The 27,648-nt window shown below is 43.7% G+C and overlaps 1 protein-coding gene across 1 annotated transcript; it reads right to left on the bottom strand.

Moving 5' to 3' along the window:
* Positions 1-333: 333 nt before the first annotated feature.
* tbx4 (T-box transcription factor 4) lies at positions 334-27,648 on the bottom strand (the record flags this gene model as incomplete). Its single annotated transcript, XM_079514187.1, has 8 exons — positions 334-1,180; positions 1,299-1,537; positions 2,455-2,543; positions 2,952-3,104; positions 10,188-10,335; positions 12,743-12,862; positions 26,124-26,218; positions 27,505-27,648. The coding sequence occupies 8 exons, from the start codon at positions 27,646-27,648 to the stop codon at positions 525-527; spliced, it is 1,644 nt and encodes a 547-aa protein (XP_079370313.1). The 3' UTR covers positions 334-524.

Raw genomic sequence — 27,648 nt, 5'->3', positions numbered from 1 at the left:
TCTTGGTATACGTTTCCGTTGCAGATGACTCGCTACAAAAGAAGCTACAAATATCATCACATACAGTACTGTAATGGCACTTCATGTATTTTGTGGACATCATGGATTCACGGCTTCAGAGTCTTCAGGTAAACATACCGACCACTCTTTGCTAATCTCATTACAACTACTATGGCTTTTGAGTGCAACTTGGCAAAAAAAATCACCATGGCTTTATTAAAAGAAATGCATCTCATTAAAGTAAACATTGAGTCCACACATGCTCGAATGCTACCAAATCGTTATCCGTAGAATTGATTTGAGCAAGTCTGCAGCCTTTTATCTCTACTTCATTGCTTTTTGCCCTGTCAATCACCTTTGTAACTTTGCGTGTGTGTGGCTGTGTGAGCTATCAACTAATCTGGACTAAAATGAATCTCCTTTTCAATGCTTAGCATTGCGCCTCAAAATGGGGTTTAGGGGAACCTCGAATACATTTTCGACTTGCAGACTGAACAAAATGCATTTCTCTCCAGTGGTCCACATTAACTGTCAGTCCAATGGCTCCCTGCGCTGCTTAGGCCCATCTGGTACTGATAGGACGCCTCCCTGATGGACATGGCACTCTGTGCAGGATAGGCTGAGAACTCTCGGTGGGGCCTGAGAGGTGACCCGGGCTTCCTGTGGTACAAGGACGGCTGGCCCGCCCTGTCTCTGGCCCCCGGGCCGGGAGAGGCCGACGGCGGCGGCGGCGGTATGACGGGCAGACCACACTGGACGGAGGCCGGGCTGTAGACCCCCAGGTCGGCCCCCTGCGGCCGCGACGCCATGGACGGGGAGGGGTGCGGCACCACGGACGTGACCGTGGCGCTGCTGGTGAAGTGAGCGGTGAAGGGCTGGTACGGGACGGCCTCCACCGTCTGGACGCTGTAGCGAGGATAAGGCTGCATCGAAGCCCACATGTTGCAGTTCAGCGACGGGGGATTCAGGTCGTCCGCGTCGCCCGTCCCGGATCCGGAATCCGTCTCCATGCCGCCAAACATACAGGCTTCTCTGGAGTTTATGGCCTCGCTGCAGTACGGGTGAGACAACAGCGGCGGCTCGTAGGAGGGAGGCGACCGGAAGTAATGTTCATCCGAGACCGCGGGTGACGTCTCCAAATAAGGCCGTTTGCATCCCAGCTCCAAGTGTCGGGCGTTATCTGAAAGGTAATGTATAATTAGTCACCCATATTATTTTTCAAAGGCCAAAGAAGAGTTCATAGACACGGATGTTCGTTTCATCACGCTGAAAAAAAAGTTTTGAATAATAAAACACACCTCTGTGTTTGAAGCGGTGATAAAGAAGCCCGGGGTCTCTGCTCTGAGGGAAGTGGTTGGAGAGAGGGTCTTGGGAGTCTGAGTTGGACAGAGGAACCCCGGTCTCGTACTGATAATGGGAAAGGACTTGCGGATGGCCCGTCAGAACTCCAGCTCCCAGCTTCCCCGCCAGGTGGTGACTATGTGAGGAGAGGATCCTTTGGCGGACCATGTTCTTAGAAATAACAGGATAATCTTTCCTGCTCATCAATAACGGCAGCAACAAAGAAAAAGACATGGAATTAGCTTGCCTAGTCACAGCTGTGGAACTTTCCCTTGGAAGACATGTGTGGAAAAGGTTCCTTAGTCGAATGACTATTAATTTAAAGGGAATTCTGTCATTGCCAAATTTCTAGATACCGTATGTCAATTTCTGAGATTAACTGAAACTTAAAGGACCACTTCACCACTTTTCAACCTAACTTCATATACTAGTCCTCACTAATAATCATGATAAAATGGCTACCATTTTTTTCTACTCAGTCTGTGTCTCATAGGAGGACTGTGGGCAGTTCAGAAACCCGTCCACCAGTGACATCATCGATGGGGAATCCAAGCTATTACAAACTGCAGGCTTTCTAGTCCTGAAAAGTTGCAATGCGAAAATGGAAGCCATCGTCTAAAAAAAATCTGCCTAACGATGATGTCACTGGTGGGCGGGTTTCTGAACTGTCCACAGTCTTCCTATGAGAAGCAGACTGAGTAGAAAAAAATTGTGCCATTTTATCATGATTATTAGTGAGGACCAATTATATGAAAATGGGTTGAAAAGTGGTGAAGTGGTCCTTTAACTAAAATATACCAAATTCATTGCGAAGGCTTGGTTGTCGAGCAATTTTGGACATTGCTGTTAAGGCGGTTGCACACTGGACACGTTTTTCGGAAAACCGACGGAGAAACGCAGCTAAAAAAAAATCAGAAAAACGCGCTCTGTGTGCAAACACCTCTAGTGGCAATTGGGAGAATGGCAGCTCTGTCACAAACTCACAATCTGTCTGTGGTGCTTGTGATTGGCTGCTTGTTGACAGACTTAGTACCATGAATTGAACATTACTCCTACCAACAAAATCAATGGAGATAAGATAAGAAAGTGAATAGCATGGATTTGTTAACCTACCCCTGTAATCTTGAGACGCGTAGATCTCCCTCCTCACTGCCTCGAAACCCTTTGGCAAAAGGATTGTTCTCAATCTTCAGCTGAGTGATCTAAGAAAAATGGCACTTCATTCAAGCTTTCAAGTTGGCTGCTAAAACCCAAGCTATTGTTAAATGCAATTGAATTTGTTGTCATTAGGAACTGTGTAAACTTTACACTGTAAACTACATGAATACAAATGTATACTGATAACTTATGGATATGTTTGTCTGTAGTGGAACTGCTTTTATTCTGCTACACTGATAGACAGGAATAACTTTCCTAATAATATACATAATATTATATATTGTATTTAGAATTTGTTTTGTTCAGATAATATTTTTAGTAATAACGCACACACTATTGGTTGATTATTGTATAACACAAAGATCTATTATCTCTTAGTTTTCTATTACTAATGAAAGGCAATACATTTCACATTTAAACTTATTTAGTGGTCTCTCTATGTAGGCTTTTACCTTGTGGTTCTGATAAGATGTTACAGAGATGAAGGCCGTCTCGTGAAACACATGAGTGCAGTAAGCCGTGTTCTTGGAGCCAAAGGCATTGTTTTCATCTGCCTTCACTATGTGTAGCCTGGGCTGGTACTTGTGCATAGAGTTGAGGATGATCTGTAGAAGAGAGCAAAAATATAACATGTTTCATTCAAAACCTGTCAGTGTTGATCGTGAATGAACCGCTACTGTAACCCTGGACATAAGGCCTACTTTCTCCCACTAAATCTAGTTTATAGCTGTTGTGTAGATGCCAAATGCGCTGTCATTTCTAACTTGAATAGGCTCATGGTTTGAATGACTGTATTAGTTGCTCAGGTTTTCCGTAGCTGGCCTTTTTCTCTCCCCCCCCCCCGGTTTTTCACCCCTAATATTTGGTATGCTAATGGTACCTGGCTTGGATGTAATCAAGGCTTCTTTCTTTCCCCAGAGCCAAGTTATGTAGTTGGAGAAGGAATGTTTCTATTTGAAGAAGTCATAATTAGTCTCACATTTATACTGGTGCTACCTGTAGGATTGCAGCTTTCAGTTGAGTGTGGTTGAAAGTTGAGAGAAGTTTTAAACTCTCGTCAGTGGAACTTTGTGTGGAGTCTAATATACTGGTTTATTCTAACTTTCTTAGCATACAGTCATATATAGCCGCACTTAATTCAGTGCCTGCAATTCAGCCTTCAAAGTAGCCTCTTAAACCCTACGTACAGGGTCTCCCAGGTCTCTATCCTTGGCACCCTCATATTCTTTTCCCTCTACACCAAATGTCTTTGCAGAACCGATCCACAAGCTCACGACACGTCACAACGGTCTTGCAGATCAGCTATTTTTGGGCCATAATGTGCTGGCCTGTTATGACATTCCACAGGAATAGGGGCGCCAGGGTTCAAGCGGTTAACGATTTAGCTCAGTATCCCTCTCAGCCTCTCTTGTCTCCGTCACACTTGACTTGGAATCAGAGTGTGGCGTCTCTCCGGACCAGTCAGCATGTGTTGCGTGCGCCCACTGTTTGCGTTGCCTGGGCAGAGGGAGGTAGGTCAGCTCGGCTCAGTGGCACCATCCTGCTCGGTGCAGCCGAGTCGCGCGCTCAGCCAAGCGTTAGCGGCACGGAGGCGCGGTCATTGTTGGCCCAGCTCTGTCAGGGAGGATGAGCATCAAAGTCCCCACCTCGCCTCCCCCTCTCTTCACCTTCCAGACACACTCAGCAAGGCTGCTCGCGAGCTTTGAAAGGGCCCGGCCCTCCGGGGAGCTTCCAAAGAGAGGTGAAGGCTAAACGGGGCACGGGAGGGGGGGGGGGGGCTGCTAGGCTCAGGTTGAACCCTGAACGGCCCGACACTCGCATGCTACGGCTGCACAGGCTAGGCTGGAGACGGAGAGATAAGCCCATTGGCTGCTTCACCAGAGGCTCTCCTGTGACCTTTGTCTGGTCTGCTGTCTGGCTGATGTCTGAGGGCAATGTTCTGTTCTGTGGTCGTTTGGTTACATTGATCAGGGCTGCCAGCCTCGGATCAATTAAGAATTGGAAGCTTTGATCTGCCGTTCCCTTTCATTCAACGGGCATTTCGACACCAATGACTGTTTATGGGCACTTGTAGGGATGTGAGGATTGAACATCGTCTGAACCCATTTTGGGCGGGAACCCCTTTTGGTGTTAGCATTATGTTATGCTTTAGCTATTGAAAAATAGCAGATCTACAAGCTCATAGCGCACCACCGAGTGGCGCGCTACGAGCTTGTAGGTCTGCTATTTTTGAAAAATCGAAGAACCACTGACATAGAAACATAGCTTTTTCAGAAAACTGTCAGGATGTAGAAGACATTTTTAGAATCTGATCTCAGGTCAAAATGGGTTAAGCGGCCCTGCACACCAAACGTTGTCGTCCTAACTACTACAGACTGAAGTCGTTAGATCAGTAGAGTGAGAGGAGTATTTTTATTAGCACGTCTTTAGCTTAAACAGGTTGTTCTTCCAGGAGTCTTCTGCACCCCTAAGGAATATGTGACAGGTGCTAGGATAAGTCTTCCTCACTTGCATTAGTGATGTCAATGTTTAGAACCTTCGTCAGGTGCTGACTTAGTTCTCCAAATAATGCTTATTTCTGTGCTGTGAGGAAGACGTGTGTGGGAGTTATTAGTTTCCCTAGAGTCCTATATTAAAAATATACAAAATATGTATATAAAAGCACGCTGAAACATATAAATCACACATCAAATCTAAAATAACCGTCATGTAAATAATGATCAATATCTTTTGAGTCATTACGATCAGATCAAAATTAACATCAAGCCTAATTGTGTGTAGCCTACTTTTATATGAGCAGCCAGATGTGTGTGTTCCGGGGAGCATGTCTAAAACAGTAGCGAGGGGGGGGGGGGGGGGGGGGGTGCTCACTGTTAATCTGTTTTTACTGCTGATGCTGGGCAGGTCCATAGTGAGGAGATAAGAGGAAGAGAGTTGGGTCAAATTATGGAGAGAGAGGATCTGAGATTTCTCAAGTGAAACTAGATACCTGTAAGAATCTGTATGGCTAGCTCGGTTTCGACACATTATGACAAAACAAGACTTGTAATAATGTCATGGACCCCCCCTGTCCATATTTTAGCTATCAATATTAAGTTACTTTTATTTGTGCATATTGTGAATGAAGCCGCACAAATCCAGAGGTTGTTCTAAAAATGAAATAAAAATTGTCTTAATCCATTCTGGACGGAAACCCCTGTGGTGTTTTAACTAAGCATTATGTTTTACTTTAGCTATTGAAAAATAGCAGATCTACAAGCTCATAGCGCGCCACCGAGTGGCGCGCTACGAGCTTGTAGATCTGCTATTTTTGAAAAATTGTAAAATATATTCTTTCGACGTCAGGCCTAAATGGGTTAATTATTGGAATTAGTAGAAACGCTTGTCTCTTTTGATATGGCTGCTAACATATTCAACTCAGTTTCACTGCCTTCTGAGCACTTTGAGCAGGCACCCCATAGCCAATCTGTTGCTGCTGCTGACGCAGTGACACAGAACACCACTCCACTGCAGGCTTCCCACCCGGCCAAGCCCGGAGGGTACCGTGGAGGAATTGAACCTCAGTCTCCACAGTGATGATGGGCACGAACTTGACCCTTGAGCCGCGTGGACACCAGGGACTAACACGGTCGCATACAATAAATTGTGTAGCCATCGGCATAGATTTGGTGACACATCAGCCGTCGCAGTCCCAGAGAGAGACCTGGGAGATCGGGACGAAGTTCTATAGTCTCACACCTCATTGACACACTGACACACAGACACACAGACACACAGACACACACACAGACACACAGACAGACACACACACACACACACACACACACACACACACACACACACTCTGAGGTCTTGCCTTGTGTACTGTGTTTGACGTGTACTGGCGCTGCAGTGCTATGCATTGTTGTGTAGTGCTACATGGGGTGGGGGGGTTCCCCCCCATTCCCAACACACATACTGGTATATAGGCTGGGCCTTAATCTGGGTTTAGCCTGGCCTCTAACTTGCTCTGTCCTCATTATTCGCCCTTATCACTGGCCAGGCGCTCAACTCAACCTGACAGTGGGCCCCGCCGCTGATCTGAGAGGCTATGAACCTAATGAGCCCGCCCACTGACAGGATGGCTTAAGACAAGCTAGCCCAGAGTTCCCCTGGGGAGCGCGGCCTCGGTCATGCTCTTCCCTCTACGACAAGCCGCCTTTCTCTCTCTCTCTCTCGCTCTCTACTTTGTCTCATATTTTTTCATTTGTTTCAGGGCCTCTCTTACACAAAGACTTCATTATTTATTTAAGTATTGTACATGGTAATATAAGGAAGTATTTATTTTCCCTTGTGCACCGTTGTGTGACAAGTAAATTGCACTAAATTGCACTCCAGTTTATCGGCTATGCTTTAACCTTCAGTTACTACTACAAGTTAGCTTGTAGATCTTCTATTTCTCCTATTTTAGATTTTTATATATATTTTTTTGTTTTTATTTTGATAATGGCATTATTTTTTACAACAAATGGCATTCCCATTATAGTGATTATAGGCTGTAAGTGGTTAAACTGTCCCATTAATCGTATTAATTTAATTTGAATTTTAAGGGGCTCCCATATGTGTCTCAGGAACAGCTCAACTGATTTTGTCCTCATCGTGATGTTATCAATGTCACCCTACTTTGTATAATTCCTCCTCTTCTTCAGTCTTCAGTTCCAAATTTGCATTTCCACTTTGTTTACAATGTCCACCATTGTTGATTTTCCAAGCTGGCATGGAATGGAAACAAGCCTGTGGCCTGTGGCAGCGGTGGCCGAACGGATTGCGGAGCGGTCTTGATACCGGAAGGTCGCCAGTTCGAATCAGCGGTCCGACACGTTAAAATTACCACCGCTGAAGTGCCCTTGAGCAAGGCATTGAACCACTACCATGAAATGTTCTATGAGCAGGGCCTGGCTGGAAACAAGTTCTTGAGCTTAGCCCAGATACCCTGGGTAAATATAGTAACTTTGCTTTGCTTTTGCCTGGTTTTATCTAGCATCAGTATTATAATGACTCAAATATTAAATAATCTGCATATCAGCACCCCCACCACCTCAGGACATTGTGGTACTGCAGCTAAAACTGCTTTCAAAGTCCAGAAAGGACTGGTTATAGCAGAGTGGTGATTGAGGCTCAAACCATTAGAAATAACTTTGAGGGACATAGACAATGTGATATTAAATATTAAAAGCAGTTTAAAAATGCGCTTTAAGATAATACAAAAATACATCATTATGTATTCTATTTATTTCCTTTTCCTCTCTTTTCTAATTAGTGCCTCCTTACGGTCCCCATTTTGCTAATTTGTCACTGAAGTTGTTCTCGATTGATCAACAGAAATGACTACTGCAGTGTATAAGAGCACGGCTGTAATCGTCTTCGACATGAGGCCACGCCTATAGTCACGCGCTGATATGATGCAGTATAACACTACTTTCAGTTCTAGTATAAACTATTTATAAAGTAATGGTTTACGTTTTTGATTGTGTCCTTTATTTGGATCTGGCAAACCAATATAGTTCTTTCAAGGCCCATTCATTTTTTCTTTTTCGGATATTATTTGTGCCTTTGTACGCTCCCGCCATGTAAAAGCTTCTGACGAAAGGTAAACAGTGTGTGCTTGGTCCAATGATACTCGAGTGTGTGTAGTGAGTGTGTGTGGGGGGCGGGAGGGCGGGAAAACTCTGTCTTTTAAAGTGAACGCGTATGGTGGCACCTGGAACTGGGGTTTATGCTAACAGCTAGCCGCAATTATAGAGTTAACAAAAATGTCGCTAAGCAACAGATAAACATTCATGGTTTTTAACCCCACTGGCAATGTCTGTATATTCGTCCATGTTTTGTCGTTATTCTGTGTGTAGATGATTGCTTTCTGGCCAGTAGCAGTTGAGGCAAGCGCTCTCGCCCCCAAAACATGATATACTATTCTGTGCCTGTCGGTTCGCAACTCGGATAATAACTTTATCGTCCACAGAAAATAACCATCATCAACCCACAGAATAATAACACAACACCTAGTGAGCTCGTCGGATCTCACCTACTTAGACCAATCAATAGTTATTGATTGGTCATGATTGGTTATGATTAAACGTGATAATGTCCCATTCAGTTAATTGACAACATCCGAATGGGGTGATCATTCATCTGTCTCTGTCTCTAGTATATTACTTCCAAACAAGATATCACAGAAACTGGCTAGATTACCATATAATCATGCTCCCAAGAGGGTGACCGGCCCTTCCTATTTTTGGTGAAGCCATGGCCTTTCCCGTAGCACCGCCATTAGACCAAACCTTCCACTTACACACAAAATGATCGTTTGTATATTCACACCTGCTCTATTGTTCATGCTAGGTTAGGTACGTTACATTGTATTAGGCTTATTTTATTTTATTTGGTGGGCTGTGTCAACCCTGAACTTTGCATTTACTTAGGTACAAAATGACCATTGTACTGTAACTTACTATGCTGGTCACATTTGAGAAAAAAACAAGGGGTGCACTTATTTATGCTTGGGGTTCCTCTAGGCGAGGCATTACAACTTGCTGTGCACATTCATAGCCTGGCTAATAAGCCAGACCGAATCAGCCGTTGGCAAAAAAAAATTGCCTGCCGGCGGATTACGGTCTGGAGAGGCTCAATTGTACGCCCATTTCCTACACCAGAGAACTGGTGTGGCCAATCGGGACACGGTATGCAATATGGGCGGGCTTTGGTACAGTGACGTTCAATGCTTGAGACCTTTGACTGACTAGCTCTGACCAATTGCGTCAAAGAGAAAATGTTTGAACCCGCCCCCCGGGAAACAAGATCCATACACAGCATCTCCAGACTCAAATACCACACGACAGTGTGATTTGAGTCTGGCTTATTAGCCAGGCTAGCACATTCAAGCTTCCAGAAACATGAACTCTAGATATTTCTTTGACCCCGTGGCCTTTACTCTATATCGCTACCCTCAGGCCAAAATGTCAACCCTCATAATTGCAGGCTAAACCCTACAGTTTAGTACCTTTTTCCTGCCATGATACTAAGGCCAAATGTTCCACTACCCTCCTCCCCAATTATGTCCCTAATGAGAGTTTTAAAGGTTACTTCTATTTCATGTTCTGTCTTCGTTATGAGAGCATGGGGCTCTGTTGAAAACACTTTGGCACGGTTGGGTGCGCTAGGAGGTCTTTTAGACTCTAAGGCCTCACTCAGACCTTTACTGCATTGCTGTATGCTTGTTGGATGAATGTTGTGTAGTGTCATGGCCGCCCCAATGCATTTCCAATGAGAGTCACATGGTTTGACACAACATTTGTGTTGTATGAGGGGGAGGGGCGCAGTCGAAACACAGCCGAAAGCCATACAACAGCTTGTAGTCCAAAATGTGGACTACAAACCATGTGACTTCCATTGGAAATGCATTGGGGCGGCCATGACACTCATCCAACAAGAATACAGCAATGCAGTAAAGGTCTGAGTGAGGCCCTAGTCGTGTCTGTCAGCCATACAAAGCAGATTGATATTTCACTGTATAACATTTTCAGTGTTGTTGTATACTTTATATCAGCACTCCCGGAATTCTTCCTGTTCAATGAAATAACTTGGCTGGAACTAACTTTATAAGCATTATTATGCATATTTGCTGTGTATTTGTGCATCAAACTGTTACTCACATGCCCAAAGGGGTCCAAGTGGTTGTTGGTAAGCTTGAGCTTTTGAAATGACACCAACTGCCTCATCCAGTGGGATCCTGTAGCAGGCGAATCAGGGTGCACGTACAGCCTGCCTGGCATCGCTGGCTCTGCCTTGCCCGCTACCATCCTAAGGTCAAAGGGAATGGAGGGGGTTGAGAAAAACAAGTCAAGTCCAAACTCCCTTCTTCTCAGCAACTGTTCTCTAGAGTGTGTGTTTCGCAAACATTTTCATATCATGAACCCCCAAATCGATATGCATTTGGTATGCATGTCCCCATTTGAAAAGATTTTGTGCTAGGGATCCCATAAGAGAAGATCATAAAATAGCAGATCTACAAACACATTATGAGCTTGGAGATGGGCTATTTTTGATTAGCCAAAAAAATGAAATAGGGCTTAAGTGTTTTAACCCATTTTGGGCGGGAACCCGTTTTGGTGTTATGCTCTAGCTATTGAAAAATAGCAGATCTACAAGCCAACATAGCTTTTTCAGAAAACTGTCAGGACGTAGAAGACATTTTTTAGAATCTGATCTCAGATCAAAATGGGTTAAAGTGTAACTCATCTTGCTGGGGACCCCCCATGCACTGTGCACAGTAAAACAATTCAACATGTTATGAAACATACTGTACAAGCTAAACAAAAAGAAGAATTTAGTAATGGTTAAAAACAAACATCATAGCTCTAGGTCTAATATCTGGAATGGCGACATATTGTAATAAAACCTCCCAGAGGCTCTTACTCTCACGTGGACTGGACTACAGTTTAGTGACAGCCCTGGAACTGTCCCTCATACTGAACACATGTAGTCTAATGACGCTGAGGGCTAGCAGCCGTTTCCAGCCCTCACACTAACAACTCCTTTGGTCTGGGAGGCCATTGCCTCTTGCTGTAACATCACTGCTAATTATGCAGTCCAAAGTGTGGCTGAAGAACACCAGAACCCACACTGGCAATGAAAAGTCCAGGAATTTGAAATTCCACGCCGTCCCACAAGATCAGCAACAACAAATGGCTGTAAAACAGCTTGCATCTCCTAGTCTGTGTTTCTGTGCAGTTTTAGTGGCAAAACATGTCTCTCCATAGATACAGTCATTTAGTTATTTATGCAGTACCAATGCTGATGACATAAGTGGTTGCAGCATGGCTATGGTGGCATTAACCGTATACCCCCAGGAGGGGGACAGTGCATCACCGCTATTGTTTAATGTAGTTTCAAGGGCGCCTTGCCAGTCTCCTAGCAACAATATACAAAAAAGAAAACAATTTCAATATGCTCAAATGCTCTATTACAATGGGATAAACATACAACTTTATATAATTGCATTCTAATTTATCATAAATTTGCTCAGAATGGAGAGAAACTGCATGCTGCCAGTAGCTTAAGGTCACAGCGTCTGTCCAGAGATGTATGCATCAGCAGTAATACACGATAAGCATTCTGTCATTGAAAACTGCATGTCTTGTGGTAGAGGGGAATTATGAACTTTTTTCATGAAATCACTGATGGAAAACAATACGTTTAGCCAACAAAATACAACATTTGGTCATGAATCATGATGACTATAGAGGCGCACGTCATCCATTACCCCATTGACCCGGTACAGGCATGGAGGGCTCGGTGCCATAGCAAAACTAAGACACTTGCCCAGTGTTTCAGTGCGATCAGGCTTGTCACCCTTTCTCCCTGTTCTCTATGTTCTATCGCTATTCATTATGTCGTTCAGTTTTATAGGAATGTGTAAAACGCGAATGAAAAAGGGGGAAAAGTGGTTGAACACCGCAGACCTTTCAATTTGCACGCTATTTACAAGCTTTGCCAGAGACGCCGATTTTCTGCAATGGCCAAACTGCTTGCAAATGCCTTGTTTTCCTGGTGAGCAGGCAAAACAGTAGTGATTAAAGAAGCACTATCTCCTTTCATTAAACTCATCTGTTCACCCATGTCTAGACACTCCACTCGTAACTGCACTTCCAACAGCCTGGGTGGTTGGATGTCCCATCCATGAGTACATCTGTCAACGCTACATATCCTCCTCGCTGTCAGCCAGAAATCAGCTAAACTCCATTTTTCGACACTATTGAACCCCCTTTATGTCTGTGTTGGTTGAAAGAAAATATTGAACCAATATTAAAAAGTGCTTCTGACAAAACCAGCTGACTCCATTGTATCCTCAAACTGTCTGCTAAACCAGCTAACTCCACCAGTTGGTTTTGCCCTCTCCCCTGCAGCTTAGAATAGCTCAGAGATCCATTGTCAGCTGTTCTTATCGATTATGATGGACCAAACCTCCTAACTCCACTTGAGCTGGATTGGGGTAAAGTGGTGATAATATAATGAATGTATAATGTAGTATCTGTCTGACAATATATAAAGTCATAATACCAACTTTGACGAGGCAGTATTGCTTTGTTTTAAATATATAATTCTTCATTTCCTGAAAATTTTACATTTTGGAGTTGGTTTCTGCCCGACAGCAGAGATGTATAAATTGTAGTCAACAACCGTTCATCCACAACTTCTTCTGACTCACCACTTGTTATCGCAGAACTTGTAGCGGTGGTCATCTGCTGGTACGACGTCTGTGAGGAGAATGTACTTGGTCTTTGGGTTCATTCCTGACACTTTGACCTTATAGCTCGGGAACATCCTCCTGTAGATAAACGTGAGGAGAAAGGGATTAGGGTTTTAAAAAAATAAGCTATTTGTCTTTTAAACTTAAAGGTTATGACTGAGAGATATTTCTGCACACCTATATCTGCCCAGAGTTTCACTTAATACAGTTGACATGTGCCCAACAGAGTTGACCTCAGAGGTACTATGCAGTTCACCTTTATTGACTTCAAGCTTTAGGGGCTGATCTGGTCTTCACTGAATCTTTGCGGCTTAACCCACTTTAAAACTGCAATCTGAAACGTATTTTAACGAGTAAAGCCCTATCCACACCAAAGACGGTTTTAGCGTTGTCCCTGCGGTGTGATATGTCTTGTTGCACGTTGACCCACGTTGACCCTAGTGATTCAACGCATGGAAGTCAATGGCCGAAACCACACCAAAGGGTCGAGACGGTTATCGCGTTAACTCCTCTCTCTCTCTCTCTCTGGTGAAGGCACATGCTAGGTATGTGTTACTGTGTACCTCCATACAGTATGTTGTCATGTTCAGTTTGTTGGTGTTAAGCAGATGGGCTTTTATAGCACGGTGTCTCTCCATCCTATGCATGTGTGCACCTGTGCATGCATCAGGTGACTCTGTGTCTACCTGTCTCTGTCTGGCGCGCGTGCACGTGTCATGTGCGTCATACTGTAGGTTGCATGGGATATGTTGACACATTTGGTATGTTGGTGACAATCAGACGTGGGCTTTAACTTAACGATGGAACTCTCCCATGACCATGCGTGTCCACTCTGTGGGTCTCTGTATCTGCATCCATCTGGCCATTTCTATTAACTTGACCAACTGTACTTTTTTTTTAATCCCACGATTTTGCAACCCATTTTTTCTCCCAGTGTCAATTATCTAATGTAATACTGGGCGCTACACGTTCCTGGGGGGGGGGGCAGCGGACTGACCTCATGCTTCCTTCTATGCATATGGAGTCCAAGCTGCTTCTTTTCACCTGACAGGGGGGAGTTTCCCCGGCCGGACATAGCGCATGGAAGGAACATGTTATTCCGACCAGTTCCTTTCCCCTCCATGAGGCGCCCCGGCTGGCCAGGGGGAGGTAGTTTAGAGACCAGGATTACTGCATGTTTTTGTGGGGGTACCTACCCTATAGGGGACACAAGGAGAACATGCAAACTCCACACAGAAAGGCCCTTTCACCAACCCCGACTCGGGCACTGATGACGCGGAGGAGAGAACACGCCCACAGCATCCCCAGCGGGAATCGATCCCAGGACCTTCTATCTGTGAGACAGCACTACCGACTGTGCCACCGTGCCCCCAACTGTACTTGGCCATAACAATTTTGGCCTAACAAAGAAAAACAACTTCTTACATGCACGAATTATCAACTACAAGGCAATATTTGCTCCACTTCTGCCAAAGGGAGTAGCGAGTTGGAATTCCCATATGCCGGACAGACAGCTTGGCTGATTAGCTATTGGCACTCCACATTGTCGCAGATTTGCATCCTGTACAGCCTGGAAGGGCTGGTATGACTGTCTACTCTTAAGATCATGAATTCACAGAATTAATAAAGGTGTCGTGGACCGAAAAAATCTTCAGGAATTGAGTTCCTTGGCCTGCTGGGAGTGTGCACAGGAAAAAGTAAATTGACAATTATCCAAATGTAGTTCTACTGATTCCTTGTGTATTCTAGTCTAGTCCCTTGTCACGACTACCTCCTTAAGTTTATCCTATAGGAAGAGCACAGACAATCATGTGTCCGACATGTGTAGTTAATTGTTAATCGATTAATCGCCGTTAAGAAATGAGTCGGTAGTCGTTAACAGTTAATAACTAATCGTAATTAATCGAACATTATGCGGTTCTATCATTGGTTGGGTTTATGTGAATGTAATGCTGTGTGGCACATACAAAGATGCCATTGCCTGTCCCTGTATCGTCAATGGTCAAATCAGCAAAATGTAGATTTGTATGTTAGACATTGAGGGAAATTAAGATTCTCAGATTTTTTTTTACAAAAACGCTGCTTATCAGCTAACCGGTTTATCGATCGATAACCTTATCAAAACGTATCAATTAACTATGAATGCATTAATCGATAATTCACATCCCTAGTGTCAAGGCCGCTTCTTCTCACCTGACGATGAGGAGTTTCACAGAGAGGACGTAAAGCATGCACGTATGCTTCTTCTCACCTGACAACGAGGAGTTTCACCGAGAGGACGTAAAGCATGAACGTATGCTTCTTCTCACCTGACAACGAGGAGTTTCACCGAGAGGACGTAAAGCATGCACGTATGCTTTTAAACCGGTCTTCATTTTTAATTGTTCCTCACTAATGCTCATCATAATATCGTTTGTCTACTCCAACTGTGTCTCAGGGGGGCTGTGGACAGTTCCGAAACCCGAACATGCACCCTATCCTCATGCACGTTGGTGTAACAAGTGAAGCGACAGAGATCAGCTTCCCGCCCGCGAACACGCCTATTTGCGTTGGTATGGATGGCGGTGGATTTGAACCTTTGGTGTTGACTCGATCCTCTGTACCCAAGCACCCAGTCTATCAACAAAGAGTATACATGTGGATATATGTACGGCCTGTCAACAGACCTTCTACAGTACTACTACGTAGGTACAATCTATCAACAGTCTATGAGTGGATCTAAGTACAGTCTCTCAACATGTCCTTAACGTGCATTTGTTTTATGACATAATGTGTTACTCCTACACTGATCGGATTAGAGCAGTGACAGTGGATCAGCCACGTCTTTAAGGAATCGGGAGTCACAGAAGCCTGTAGAGATCAGTACTGTCGGATCACTGAGACAACATGGAGAGTTAGTCGAGATGTGCCATTCTTATAAACACAGGCACAATGTGCAAGTCTCTTTAAGCAGATAAGATCCACTTCCCAACAGCTTACTGTAGAACACACCTGCCACACTTTCTCTGTTGCACTCTGTTTCTGGTACTAATTTACTTGCCCACAGGCATACACAGTATGACCGAGAAGAATACAGATGCTTTTTATTTTTTATGTCTTGAGGGGCAATTTTTGCTTTTTAGAACATAATAGTGTCGAGACACCAAAGTTAGAAAGATGGGTGACGTGTGACGAGACGTGATGGGAGTCTGATTTGCGACAATTTACAACATGTGGCCGTCCATGCGCAAGAGACAGAGATGCTTTGATAGCTTTTTGAGTCATAAAATAAAGAGTATGTCTTCCATCTGTTAAAGTGCCCAAGGATTGAAAGACAGAATATGCTAATATAGCAGACAAGCCCATAAAACATATGAATGACGCTACCTTCCATGACCCCCTCTCTGAAACCAAAAACGTTTTCATCTCCATCTGCGTCCAAGCAGAAGTTGCCGAGGGATTCTGCGCCCCTTATAAACCCCTAAGTGCTTTTTAATGGTGGGCCGGATCGGACAGCAGTTTAGACAGCTGAATCGCCATCGCTCTAGAGTCTCCAGTCAGAAAGTTTATCTGTTGACGTTTCCCATGGAAACATGTTCAAATAGTGGAGCGAGCACGCACACTCGTGACAGCCTCGCCTGCTCTCTGACAGGATGGTCCGGCATCAAGCCCCTCTTGGCTCAAACGCGCTACTCTAACTGCTGCAACAAACGCCCATCAAAGGCTTGCGCTGACTGACACCATGTGATCAGGTTACTGTAAATACTACCCCAAGTTAAGATAGACAGGGGAGGGGATTGGGGGGGGGGGGGGGCAGATAATTTAAATCTCTTTCCCAGGCTCTCTTTCCCAAATCCAATCAGGAGGAGAGATCAGTCCCGGTATCATCCTCTCTGAAAGGGGGGTTAATCTGGGAGGAACATTCAAAACAGACCTCTGCTCATCCCTGCCTGCCCTGCGTGGCCCCTATAGCATTATCATCTTAGCCAGAATGGAAGTCTATGTCAACACATCAAGTGGTCCCCGCGTATCTGCAGTTTAATGTGAGCCTCAGCTACTGAGGACGCTCTGCCGTTGCTCCATTCCATACCATTCATTTCAACCATGACCCCCCTGCTCTTGCTCTCTCTCTCACACACACACACACTCGCACACACACATGCACACACACACACACACACACACGCACACACACACACACACACACACACACACACACACACACACACACACACACACACACAAGCATGCACGCGCACATTCACATCCAGATGTGCATTAATCAAACAGGAATTGCTGAGTCAAAATGCACCTTAGATGCATGGATATTGGATACTTGATGGATTGAATATAAATCCTATGTGCAGTAAAAAATAATAATAAAAAAAAAAACGGTTGTTAATATGCCTTTTACTGGCTGAGAGTCCTTCAAATAATCTCACTGTAGAAGCCCCGAAACTTAAGATATATTCTTAAACCGTTGTTTGCTTTCCTATTTAGACAGGACAGCATGTGGATCAAAGCGTGGTCGATGTGTTGTGTGGCTGATGTGTGTCATAGATCTGCTGACGCAACCGCCTGGTTGCTCTTGGCAGGTTCTGGCATGCAAGACTTTGGCATTAATAATGTGGGTGATGAGAGGACTATACTGTTACACTACAGCATATTGCAATGACTACATGTATACTAGAAGAGATGAAGTTTGATCTGGTTTGACCAGTATAGCAGTGTGAGCTTAGTTTAACCCATTCTGAACGGGAACGCCTTTTGGTGTTTTAAGCATTAGGTTATGCTTTAGCTATTGAAAAATCACACCTGTGTGAACTGAGTGGTGCAACTGTTCACACACTACGTCACACACTAACCATAGCAACCATGCTACACACATACATAGATACAGACAAAGCTGGTTATTGGAGTGGTTTGTACCACTCAAAAAATAGCAGATCTAGGAGCTTGTAGATCTGCTATTTTTGAAACATCGTGAAAATGTGGCGTAAATCATTGAATATATATTCTTACAGAGCGGACGCACTCAAATCGTTGCTTCTGGGAGGTCCCTGAAACAACATATTTTCAAATGGGGGTCGGCGGCCAATTACATAAAATTTTTGGGGTCCTTGACATGAAATATTGAGCACCACTGATATAGAAACATGAGGTATTTCAGAAAACTGTCAGGATTTAGAAGACTTTTTATTTTATTTTGACGTCAGTCCTAAATGGGTTAAGTTCTACAACAATGTTGTAGACGTATAGTGACCTGTGCTGTGGAGGATGTCACCGCAGTATGCCACAGTGTTGTCTTATGCCAGTGGTTCCCAAAGTGGGGTCCGGGAACCCCTAGGGGTCCTTGAGAGAGTTCCAGGGGGTCCCCAGCTAAATGATAATTAGGAACCAAATGGACCCTTATGGGTCTGTAACCCAGAGAGTGTACAAATGGAACCAAATGGGCCCTAACAGGTCCATTTGGTTCCATTTGTACACTCTGAGTTAAATTAACTTTGATTTTACAATATATACATTAGGGTCCCAGAGATATAGAAATGCCATTAAATAGGGGACCGTACCCTAATTCATGTTCAACTGGTCGTCCTTGAAATGAAAATGGTTGAGAATCACTGCTAGAGCTGTACAATTCTTCTCTCATGGGTGTCCCTGGCATATATTTTATAAATGTCAATTTGGGGGTCCTTGACCTGAAAAAGTTTGAGAACCACTGCCTTATGTTAAAGACTACATGTATGTATACTGTCTTTATCATCTGAAGTTTACATTACAAACAGAACAAAGTATGGGAAGCTGCGAGAACCACTCCGTTAGGAGCAGGCTTGAGCGCTGTGAAGCACACCTGATCATTGTGTTAGTAGAGCGAGTGTTATGGGCACACTGTCAACCCAACGCCGTCCATTGTATACCGATAGTTTGGGAATCAATTATAATCTAGAGTTTTGTTAAAAGGATCCCTGGCTAATAAGACATATGCCTTAAAACATTATACTTGCCCTCTACAACTAAAATAACAAAATAAAACACCTTCAATATTGTATTTTCTTTTTCATAAATAAAGAATCTTTCACTCAATAGGAGCTGCTCTTGTCGCAAGTTGATGATGTCATATGTCCATGTGGTCTAGCCCTATGGAATGTATGGAGTGCATATGCTAATAAAAAACAACTTTATGCTTCCTAAGGATAATATGAGCATCAAAGCAATATTTGAAATACTTTTAATTAGCATGTGCATTCCATATATTATTCCATAGGGCTGGACCACACATAGACATATGACATCATCGACTTGTGACAGGAGCAGTTCCTATTGAGTGAAAGATTCTCTATTTATGAAAGAAATAAAATATGTAAAGTGTTTTTAATTTTAGTTATAGAGGGCAAGTATGTTTTAAGGCATATTTGTCATATTAGCCAGGGTTCCTTTTAAGGTTAGGCGCTATATGGTTAAGCACAATTACTTGTGTTGGCTATTAGCTTTGATTTAGATTAGGTGCTGTTACTGCACTGGTTATAGTTTGTTTAACGGTAGGGTAAGAGTTAAATATGTGTGTCTGTCTGTCCATCCGTCCCCATGATTGTGCATGTATGTGTGTGCGTGTGTACATGCGTGCACAGACATGGACTGGTGGGCATGTGAGCATCAGAGCATGACTCAGAAGTGTTTGTGTGAGTTAGGGGGAAGCATGAGAAATGGAGGTGGGGGAGTGTGTGTATGATATCACTGTCAGGGTGTGTGTGCGTTTCTGTGCCCAGCCAGCTGTTTCTCTTAACAGTCCCGCACGCTTTGGCTCTTCAGAGATCCATTCCCTCTCTGGGAATCTGCCGCGCCGAAGGGGAGATCAAAAGGAGCGGCGGGCGGATGATGGAGCACTACGACCCCGCGAGGCGCTGACCATTGCGGGCGCGGGACTCCTCTTATCACCCCTCTCCACCGCTGCCCTGACGGGCTGTGTACAAAGAGGGAGAGTGAGGGAAGAGGCAAAACGCCCCTCTCCACCGCTGCCCTGACGGGCTGTGTACAAAGAGGGAGAGTGAGGGAAGAGGCAAAACGCTGGGCGCTCTGCAGAAAGAGGGTTACAGCCTGGACTGTGACACTCACAATAACAAGTCTTCTTGGTTCGGCTAGGTGTTCAGTTGACTGGACGAGCATCCGTCTTGAGACACGCTCAGAAGCTTGACTTGCCGGTCAAATGCTAGGACTTATGATTTATGATCTTACTCGGGCTGTATGCCTTTGTCTGCAGCTGTCTTTTAGGCTATCTGTTTCAATTAGTTGAGCTGTAAAGCATAATGTGTATGCCACTTTCCCGCAATGGCATGTGTATGGTATGCATGTCGCTTTCCACAATGGCACAATACGCTGTCAATAACTACGCTACAATAACTGTCAAATCACGACTCAAGGTCATTCAACTATATTAGATCTCTAGCTTGGTATCTGCTATTTGGTTGTCAAAGGTCAAGGTCGGAGATGATCCAACTATGCACATGCAGCACACCTCTAGGTTGCCCTTGCTTGACCTGTAGTTTACCCAGCAATCACTTTTGAGATCAAAAATCTCCTTGGCCCCCAGGGCAAATACATGTTTCAGACACACAACCCATATCAAGTTAATAATCCGCACAAAATAGACGCGTTCATGAAACAATAGTGCAATAGTATCAGCTCTGCATCTTCAAGTGTTGTCAAGCTGATTTTTCACTGACCGCTAGCATTTATTGATAAATTATGATATAAAATAGTTCTCTTATTCAGTCACTTTTACATCTGTTCTAGATGACGTGAAAAGTGAGTCCATGGAATGTTGTTGTATCACTTCCGCAAAGACGACAGGGGAAATGGAAGGCGGGGCTTTTCAGAGTAAAATATATGACCAACGGGCCCAGGGCCCGTTGCGCAGTGATTTTCACCCAGCCTGGACCATTGTGGGCATGTCTGTGCATGTCCGTTTGCTTCTGCAGCAGTGCGCTCCGCTCCGTAGTCACTTGACAACAACACCATACACACATGGGTTGTGGGTTTGCTTTTATCAGCGTGAGAGCGCAGCCGATGCTGTGCGCACCAGTGAAAGCGTGCACGCTAGAAAAGGTGACCGTCTTCGGGCCAGGCTAGAGCTGTAAAACCGCGGTACCTTAACGGGTTGTGCCGGGCATTGGCTGAACTCCACGGACCCGGGTCGGGCCAGGGCCCACGTTTTGGGCCCGTGCAGGACAACTACCAATTAGGGCCGGGCCTTCATTTTCAAGCCCGTTGAGAACTCTACCGATGGATTCTGTATGAACGGCAGCTCGAGGGTGACAAACAGTGCATGTGTGAGTACCAGGACACTATTTATAGACGATTCTTGAAAAAACAAAATTAGAGCTACTAAAATACCAGAATTAGAATTAAGTAAGACAACTCTAGCTCCATTCTGACTGCATTTCACTGTGGGAAGGGAAAATGGAGAACAGGGGGCATCTATGAAACAATTCAAGGCCAACATGTATGTTGGGACAAGATTATAGGCTGATTCATGGGTATACGTGTTTTGGTCTGGATTTCTCCTTTAATCACACCTATATCACCTGCCACGCAAAGCCATGGAAATTCATCATTTTCTCCTGAGCTTCTGGCACTAAACCCTTAACGCTATAAAGTGGCACAGTGGCTCAATGGTTCACACTGTTGCCTCACAGCAAGAAGGTCCTGGGTTTCAACCAACTGGCATTTCTGTGTGCGGTTTTCAGAATTGTGGAGCATACTGGAGCTGCCCACTGGGAGTTTTGTATGCCTTTATTGCGACCGCAGATCACATTTACTATGAAATCGTGCATTTCCTGTCAGTCAGTCAGTTAGTCAGTTGTTTGGTTGGTCACCCCCAGGCATGACCATATATGTGGTCATGGCTCATGACATCAGGGATGGAGATCCCTGATGTCATCAATATTGGCGAGCAACTCTACATCTGACCTAAAACCCTTAGATCTCCATATATGGAGCTGACCTGTTGTGGCATTCCATATGTTGATCCTTCCCCATCCATTCTTCCTCTTCGATGTCTACCTTTTGACTGATACCTGTCCATTTAAACTTTAGACGGGCCTGCCCCAAAGTTATTAGTGCAAAACTAAGTTTTGGGCCTGTTGAGTTCTCAACAGGCCCAAGAATTAAGGCCTGTCCCTACCTGGGTCCTCATCAAACCCTTGTACACTCAAGACACTGCCCCCGCTGCCACCCTTAAATCTCCATATATGGAGCTGACCTGTTCTTACATTGATGTTGATCTGACCTCATCAAACCCTGTACACTCAAGACACGCTCCATACATGGCCAGTACAGAATTCATTCCATATGTTGATCTGACCCCTCATGCCAAAGCGCCAGCGCTCGCCCAGCAGTCTGCTGTCACCCAGGCGGATATGTTGATCTGACCCCCCCATTCCAAAGCGCCAGCGCTCGCCCAGTAGTCTGCTGTCACCCAGGCGGATGCGTGCCCTCAGGCTACTGGTTTATTTATTTAGCACATAGTACAAAAAATAGACAATAACATATCGAAGAACAAAAATACAATGCAAGGAAAGGAAGAAGCCAGGTTAGATTACAGAAATGGGGAGTGACACACAGCAAAGGCCGCCCGGGATCGGGACTCGAACCCGCAACGGGATCGGGACTCGAACCCGCAACACGCTGTCAGGTGGTGCCCGGACCACTACACCAGCCGTCCGGGCCAGACTTTTAGTTGTTGAAAATCCATTTCGTTATCAACGCCATTTCATTGGCCCGATCAATCAAATAGCTATAGATTACAACTATAGGTCAGTTTTGACATAACATTGAATGCCATATAATTTCTTGTCTGTGGTGTAGTGGTAGCAACAGTTGTTCGTAATCAAAGGATTATTGATTGGATTCTCACTAGGGGAACAGGATTTTGGTTATGTTAAGTTTATCAATTTTAGTTGAGCATTGGCACAGTTAATATGGTTACGTTGGTTTTGATGTGGTTAGGGTAAGGATGGGGAGGACATTCAGCCAGGAACTGGATTGGAAATGACATCAGACATTCTAAGTAAGAGAACCAAGGGGCCCCCACAATGTTTCCCAATAATTCATACTCCAATGAATTGTCCATTGCTCCTATGGGGTCAATGCAGATGACAAATTCAATGTATGTGTAAATGTACTAAACTATTAATACAACAAATAACAGCAATACTGTACTAACTAATGGGGGGAAAATAATCCCTCTGAATTCTAAACAGTGTCAAGAGTGTCAGAGTGCCAAGAGTCAAAGTGAGACAGAAATCATCAACGCAACATTTTAGGCAGATTGATTTTCTTTTCTTTGCGTTGAATTAGACGGGAAAGTATTGAGATGCAAGATGCTGAAGACAGTGATGGATAGGGAAGCGCAACTCAGGGCTCCAGCTAGAATCAAACCAGAGGCCTAGTTGGTTATGTGGTTGAGACTAGAGAGGGAAGCGTAACTCAGGGCTCCAGCTAGAATCAAACCAGAGACCTAGTTGGTTATGTGGTTGAGACTATCTGGTCAGCTACTGGTACATCCCAAACATGGCAGAGACGGCAGAACTTTCTCTTTCCTACTGAGCCAGTGTCACAGAGTGCAGATATTTGGATATTTAAGCCTTGTAGCACAATTAAGGCTTAAGCTTAACCATACTACCCTCTATACTTTGTTGACCGCAGCCCCCCAGGGGTCTAATCTACACCCACTCCTTTTTTTCCCTCTACACCAAATCTTTTTGCTGAAACTTGCTCATCTAAAATGTCACACCGTGTCACAATATGACGCATTTTGAGCTTGTAAATCTGCTATTTTCTTTTTCGTATTTTTGACCAAAGTTTGCATATTAAGACATTGCCAAAAAAAAATCACATTTCCACCTCTGCTTGTCAGCTATGTGGTTAACCTACGCAACATAAGTGCCACTGCATGTGTAGAAGTGGAAATGTAATTAACCCCCACATTATTTGAAACCTAGTTTCAAGCCATGATTACAGATTGAATAGTTAATGGTCATGCATGCAAGAAGAGAATGTGCATGTATTTATTGTAATCATATTATGTATAGTGTACATACATTTCCATAATGCAACACGTATTTTATTAATTGATTTAACCGTGTACTTCTTAAGGAGGTTTCATCTTGTCCTGTCACTCTGCTATGAGAACATGGTGAGTATCTCCATACACTATTCATACCCTCAATTCATAATTCACTCTGGTCTGAATGTTCATTTATTGAGTTGGCAATCCAGAGCAATATAGTACAGTTTCTTGTGACCCATTCCAAACATAAACGGGGTCTCAAACTTGCAAGCTTGACAGTAACGGCGGGTCTGCTCGGTCAGGTTTTCCAGGGCAGCTGCGTACTGTAGCTAAAGCCCCCGCTCGCTCGGTCCTTCAAAGAGCTTTGAGGATTTCAGAGACCACTTAATCAGCTGGACAAGGGAAAGCCCATCTCTCACGCTGATGCGGCATTAAAGAAAAAATGTGGTGACCTTTTAAATTTTTCTCTCTTTACTGGAGGCAAAAAAAAAAAAGAACGCCCCATGAGGAATGAGAGGCGGAGGTGGGTTTGAAACAGCCTACTCATTCTCTGGTTAATGTCCAGAGGCCTCCCTATCTAATCCTCGGGTCGCATTAAATCTCGAACGAGCGGAGCAGTCATTTGTGTTTTCAATTATGTATTCATGGGTACAGGAACTGCATGTCTCTTCCTGAGAGCAGAGGTTCTAACTGCCCTGTGTTACTATTAGCTGTCTAAACACATGCTCCTGCTGAGCTATGGCACTCACATCGTGTGTTGAATCCCTAATTTTTATATAACTTTTCCTGTAATTTTCCACAGAGATTGCAGTTGTGCAATAGTACAACTAGTAGTGTTTAAATGATATCTCCCTTTTTCAAATTTGTTTTGACTATACGTATAATACGGTAAGTTGGAGCATGTCTTCATGTGTGTGTAGATGTATTTTTACTATTTTATATACAATGACCTCGGAAATCCACAACGCATACCAGCAACACAATCACACATGAGTCACTGCATGACTATCATTAGCAGCTATGCTGGCAGCTATGCTAAGTAGTTATTGTGAGTAGGGTTGCCAAGTAACCACATTTTTTTATTATATTTTTTATGAAATATAATAGAGTTTCAGTAAAACTCTTGGGCTAAAAGGATAAGACCACCAACTTCCTGGGGACTGGTTTCCATACTGGTCCTATGTATTCAGTTAATCCATTTTGGGCGGGACCCCTTTTTGGTGTTAGCATTATGTTATGCTTTAGCTATTGAAAAATAGCAGATCTACAAGCTCATAGCGCGCCACCGAGTGGCGCGCTACGAGCTTGTAGGTCTGCTATTTTTGAAAAATCGAAGAACGACTGACATAGAAACATAGCTTTTTCAGAAAACTGTCAGGATGTAGAAGACATTTATAGAATCTGATCTCAGGTCAGAATGGGTTAATTAATCAACAATGCTTGTTGTAATAGTACTTTTTACCAGTGGTGGGAAAAGTACTCAAATGTTTTACTTGAGTAAACGTATCAATACTGCAATATAGAAATACTCTGTTACAAGTAGAAGTCCAGAATTCAAAATGTACCAACAGGAAAAGTACTAATTATACAGAATGTCCCATTTCATTTTTGAAATCTAGGCTTATAATTTTTGATCTGCGTGACTCACATCTTGCGCTTGTAGATCGGCTATTTTCAAATGGCCAAAATGTATATAGGACTGAAGTGACTATGTTTTGTAATAATAATCAAAATCTGCAAAGTAACTACTAGTAACTAAAGTTTACAAATAATTGTAGTGGAGTAAAAGTATAATAATTGCCTCTGAGATGTAGTGGAGTAGAAGTAGAACTATTGGAAATTGGAAGTACAAATATCTTAAAATTGTATTCAAGTACAGTCAGTGACGTAGACTCTGTGGGGGCGGCGGGGCTCGAGCCCCCATGAGGAATTAGACCTGAATATATCATTACTCTATGGAATATATATATTCGCCTCGGTCCGTCCCGTTTGTACTGTGCCAGGCCGCGACCGTTCGCGCAATTCTCGTCTTTGCATTGACTTTGTATGTAATCGCGCCGCTCTAACCATCCAAGGGGGGGTATATAAGCGGGGGGAGGGGACGGGCCCCCATGACGATTATAAAAACATTTCGTCTCGGAGTATAGTACTTAAATAAATGTAGTTACTTTCCACCACGGCTTGTTGCCTTGTTATAGTACTCGTGTTACTGTGTGGTATCTCTACGGGTATTCCTGTGTTGTATAGCGTTACTGTGTTGTAGTACTAGTAGTGTTAATGCGTTGTACTCACCTGCCTGCTTTAGTAATGATCATCTCTGTTCCAGATTCATGGAACTTCTTCCACAGTTCTCGCTCGTGAAGAACCACCTTGATGCTCTCAATATTCTGGAGAAATGAGTGAGGAAATGTCTGTTAAACTCCACACAAATCAAACCAATGGAGTGCATGTGAAATGTTCCAAACACACCACCATCCCATAGAACTTTACAAAAAAAACGTAAGTCATAACATTGTCATATTACGTAACATAACTTAGCAATACATTCATTATAAATAAACTAAATGATTCTATGTTGATTCTTGTTTATTTAGTGTGTAGCTTATGTTTGTGTACTGACGTTTAGTTAGTTAAATACACAGTATAGTCTCCAACAGACCAATGAAATGGCTTCCCAAATACATGCATAGTGGATACATATCCCTGCCAGTGCCCATAAGCAAGGTGCTTCATAGCCTCGGAAACCCAGGCGTATTTATTTTTCGAGGGGTGCCTCAGAACTGGCGCTGCTCGGTGGCTGTACACGGCTCCTAACATTTAAGATGAGTCCAATTCAGAGGATGAATCTCCCCTCGGGGATCAATAATGTATAACTTAACTAACCTAAAAACAGTAACGTGGCCCTCTGTGGGCTGCTTTTGATTGATCTAAAGGGATTTATTGAGACCACAGTGTGGTCACTTCTGACTCTCTTCCCCATGTATAGTATAATGAAGGTTTTATATTTATCACACATATGTGATTCTTGCACTTTGTCCATTTGTTTGTCCATTATTACTTGTTTTTTTTTTTAACATGAGGCATATTGAGTTTAGGATATAAAATGTGCTTTACAAATATAATTGACTTGACTTGAGATGAAAAGTACAAATACATTTAATCAAAGTTTACCATTTGAAAGCAATGGCTGAAGCAAATGTAATCATGCACTCTGGCCAAATGTCAGATATTTTGAAGCCTGCTACAATATTGATAAATGGCTACTTCTGAGGTCAACATTTCTTAAAATTAGACTTTGAATTGCTGATAGTGGGTTAAAACAAATCCAAGTCAACTTTTGCAACAACAAAAAAATGCTATTTTTTTTCTAACATTATGTTTTGATTCGAAGTGAAACTAATAAATAATTAGTAGATGCTACAGCTTAACCATCCTCCAGTTTTCTGAAATAAATATTTTCACGATTTTTCAAAAATAGCAGACCTACAAGCTTGTAGCTCGCCACTCGATGGCACGCTATGAGCTTGTAGATCTGCTATTTTTCAATAGCTAAATTATAACATAATGTTTAAAACACCAAAAGGGGTTAAGTTATCGCAGGTCTAGAGTGTCATGGTAAACAACAAATGGAATCAAGAAACGTCCGGATGATAACACTGTGAACCTTAGCTACCTGGTCGGCCTCGCTGCCACTGGAGATGCTGGGAGTTGTGGGCAGGACCAGGTGCGGCGGGTCAGCCACAGCTTCTGAGACACCCCCAGGCTGGGCTCTGGTGGCACTGTCATCGGGCACAGCCGATGCCTTCTCTTGGAGCAT

Source organism: Electrona antarctica (assembly GCF_951216825.1).
Source record: "Electrona antarctica genome assembly, chromosome: 11".
Taxonomy (NCBI): Eukaryota; Metazoa; Chordata; class Actinopteri; order Myctophiformes; family Myctophidae; genus Electrona; species Electrona antarctica.
The sequence above is the reverse complement of the archived record's forward strand: the minus strand, read 5'-3'. Positions and strand labels throughout refer to the sequence as shown.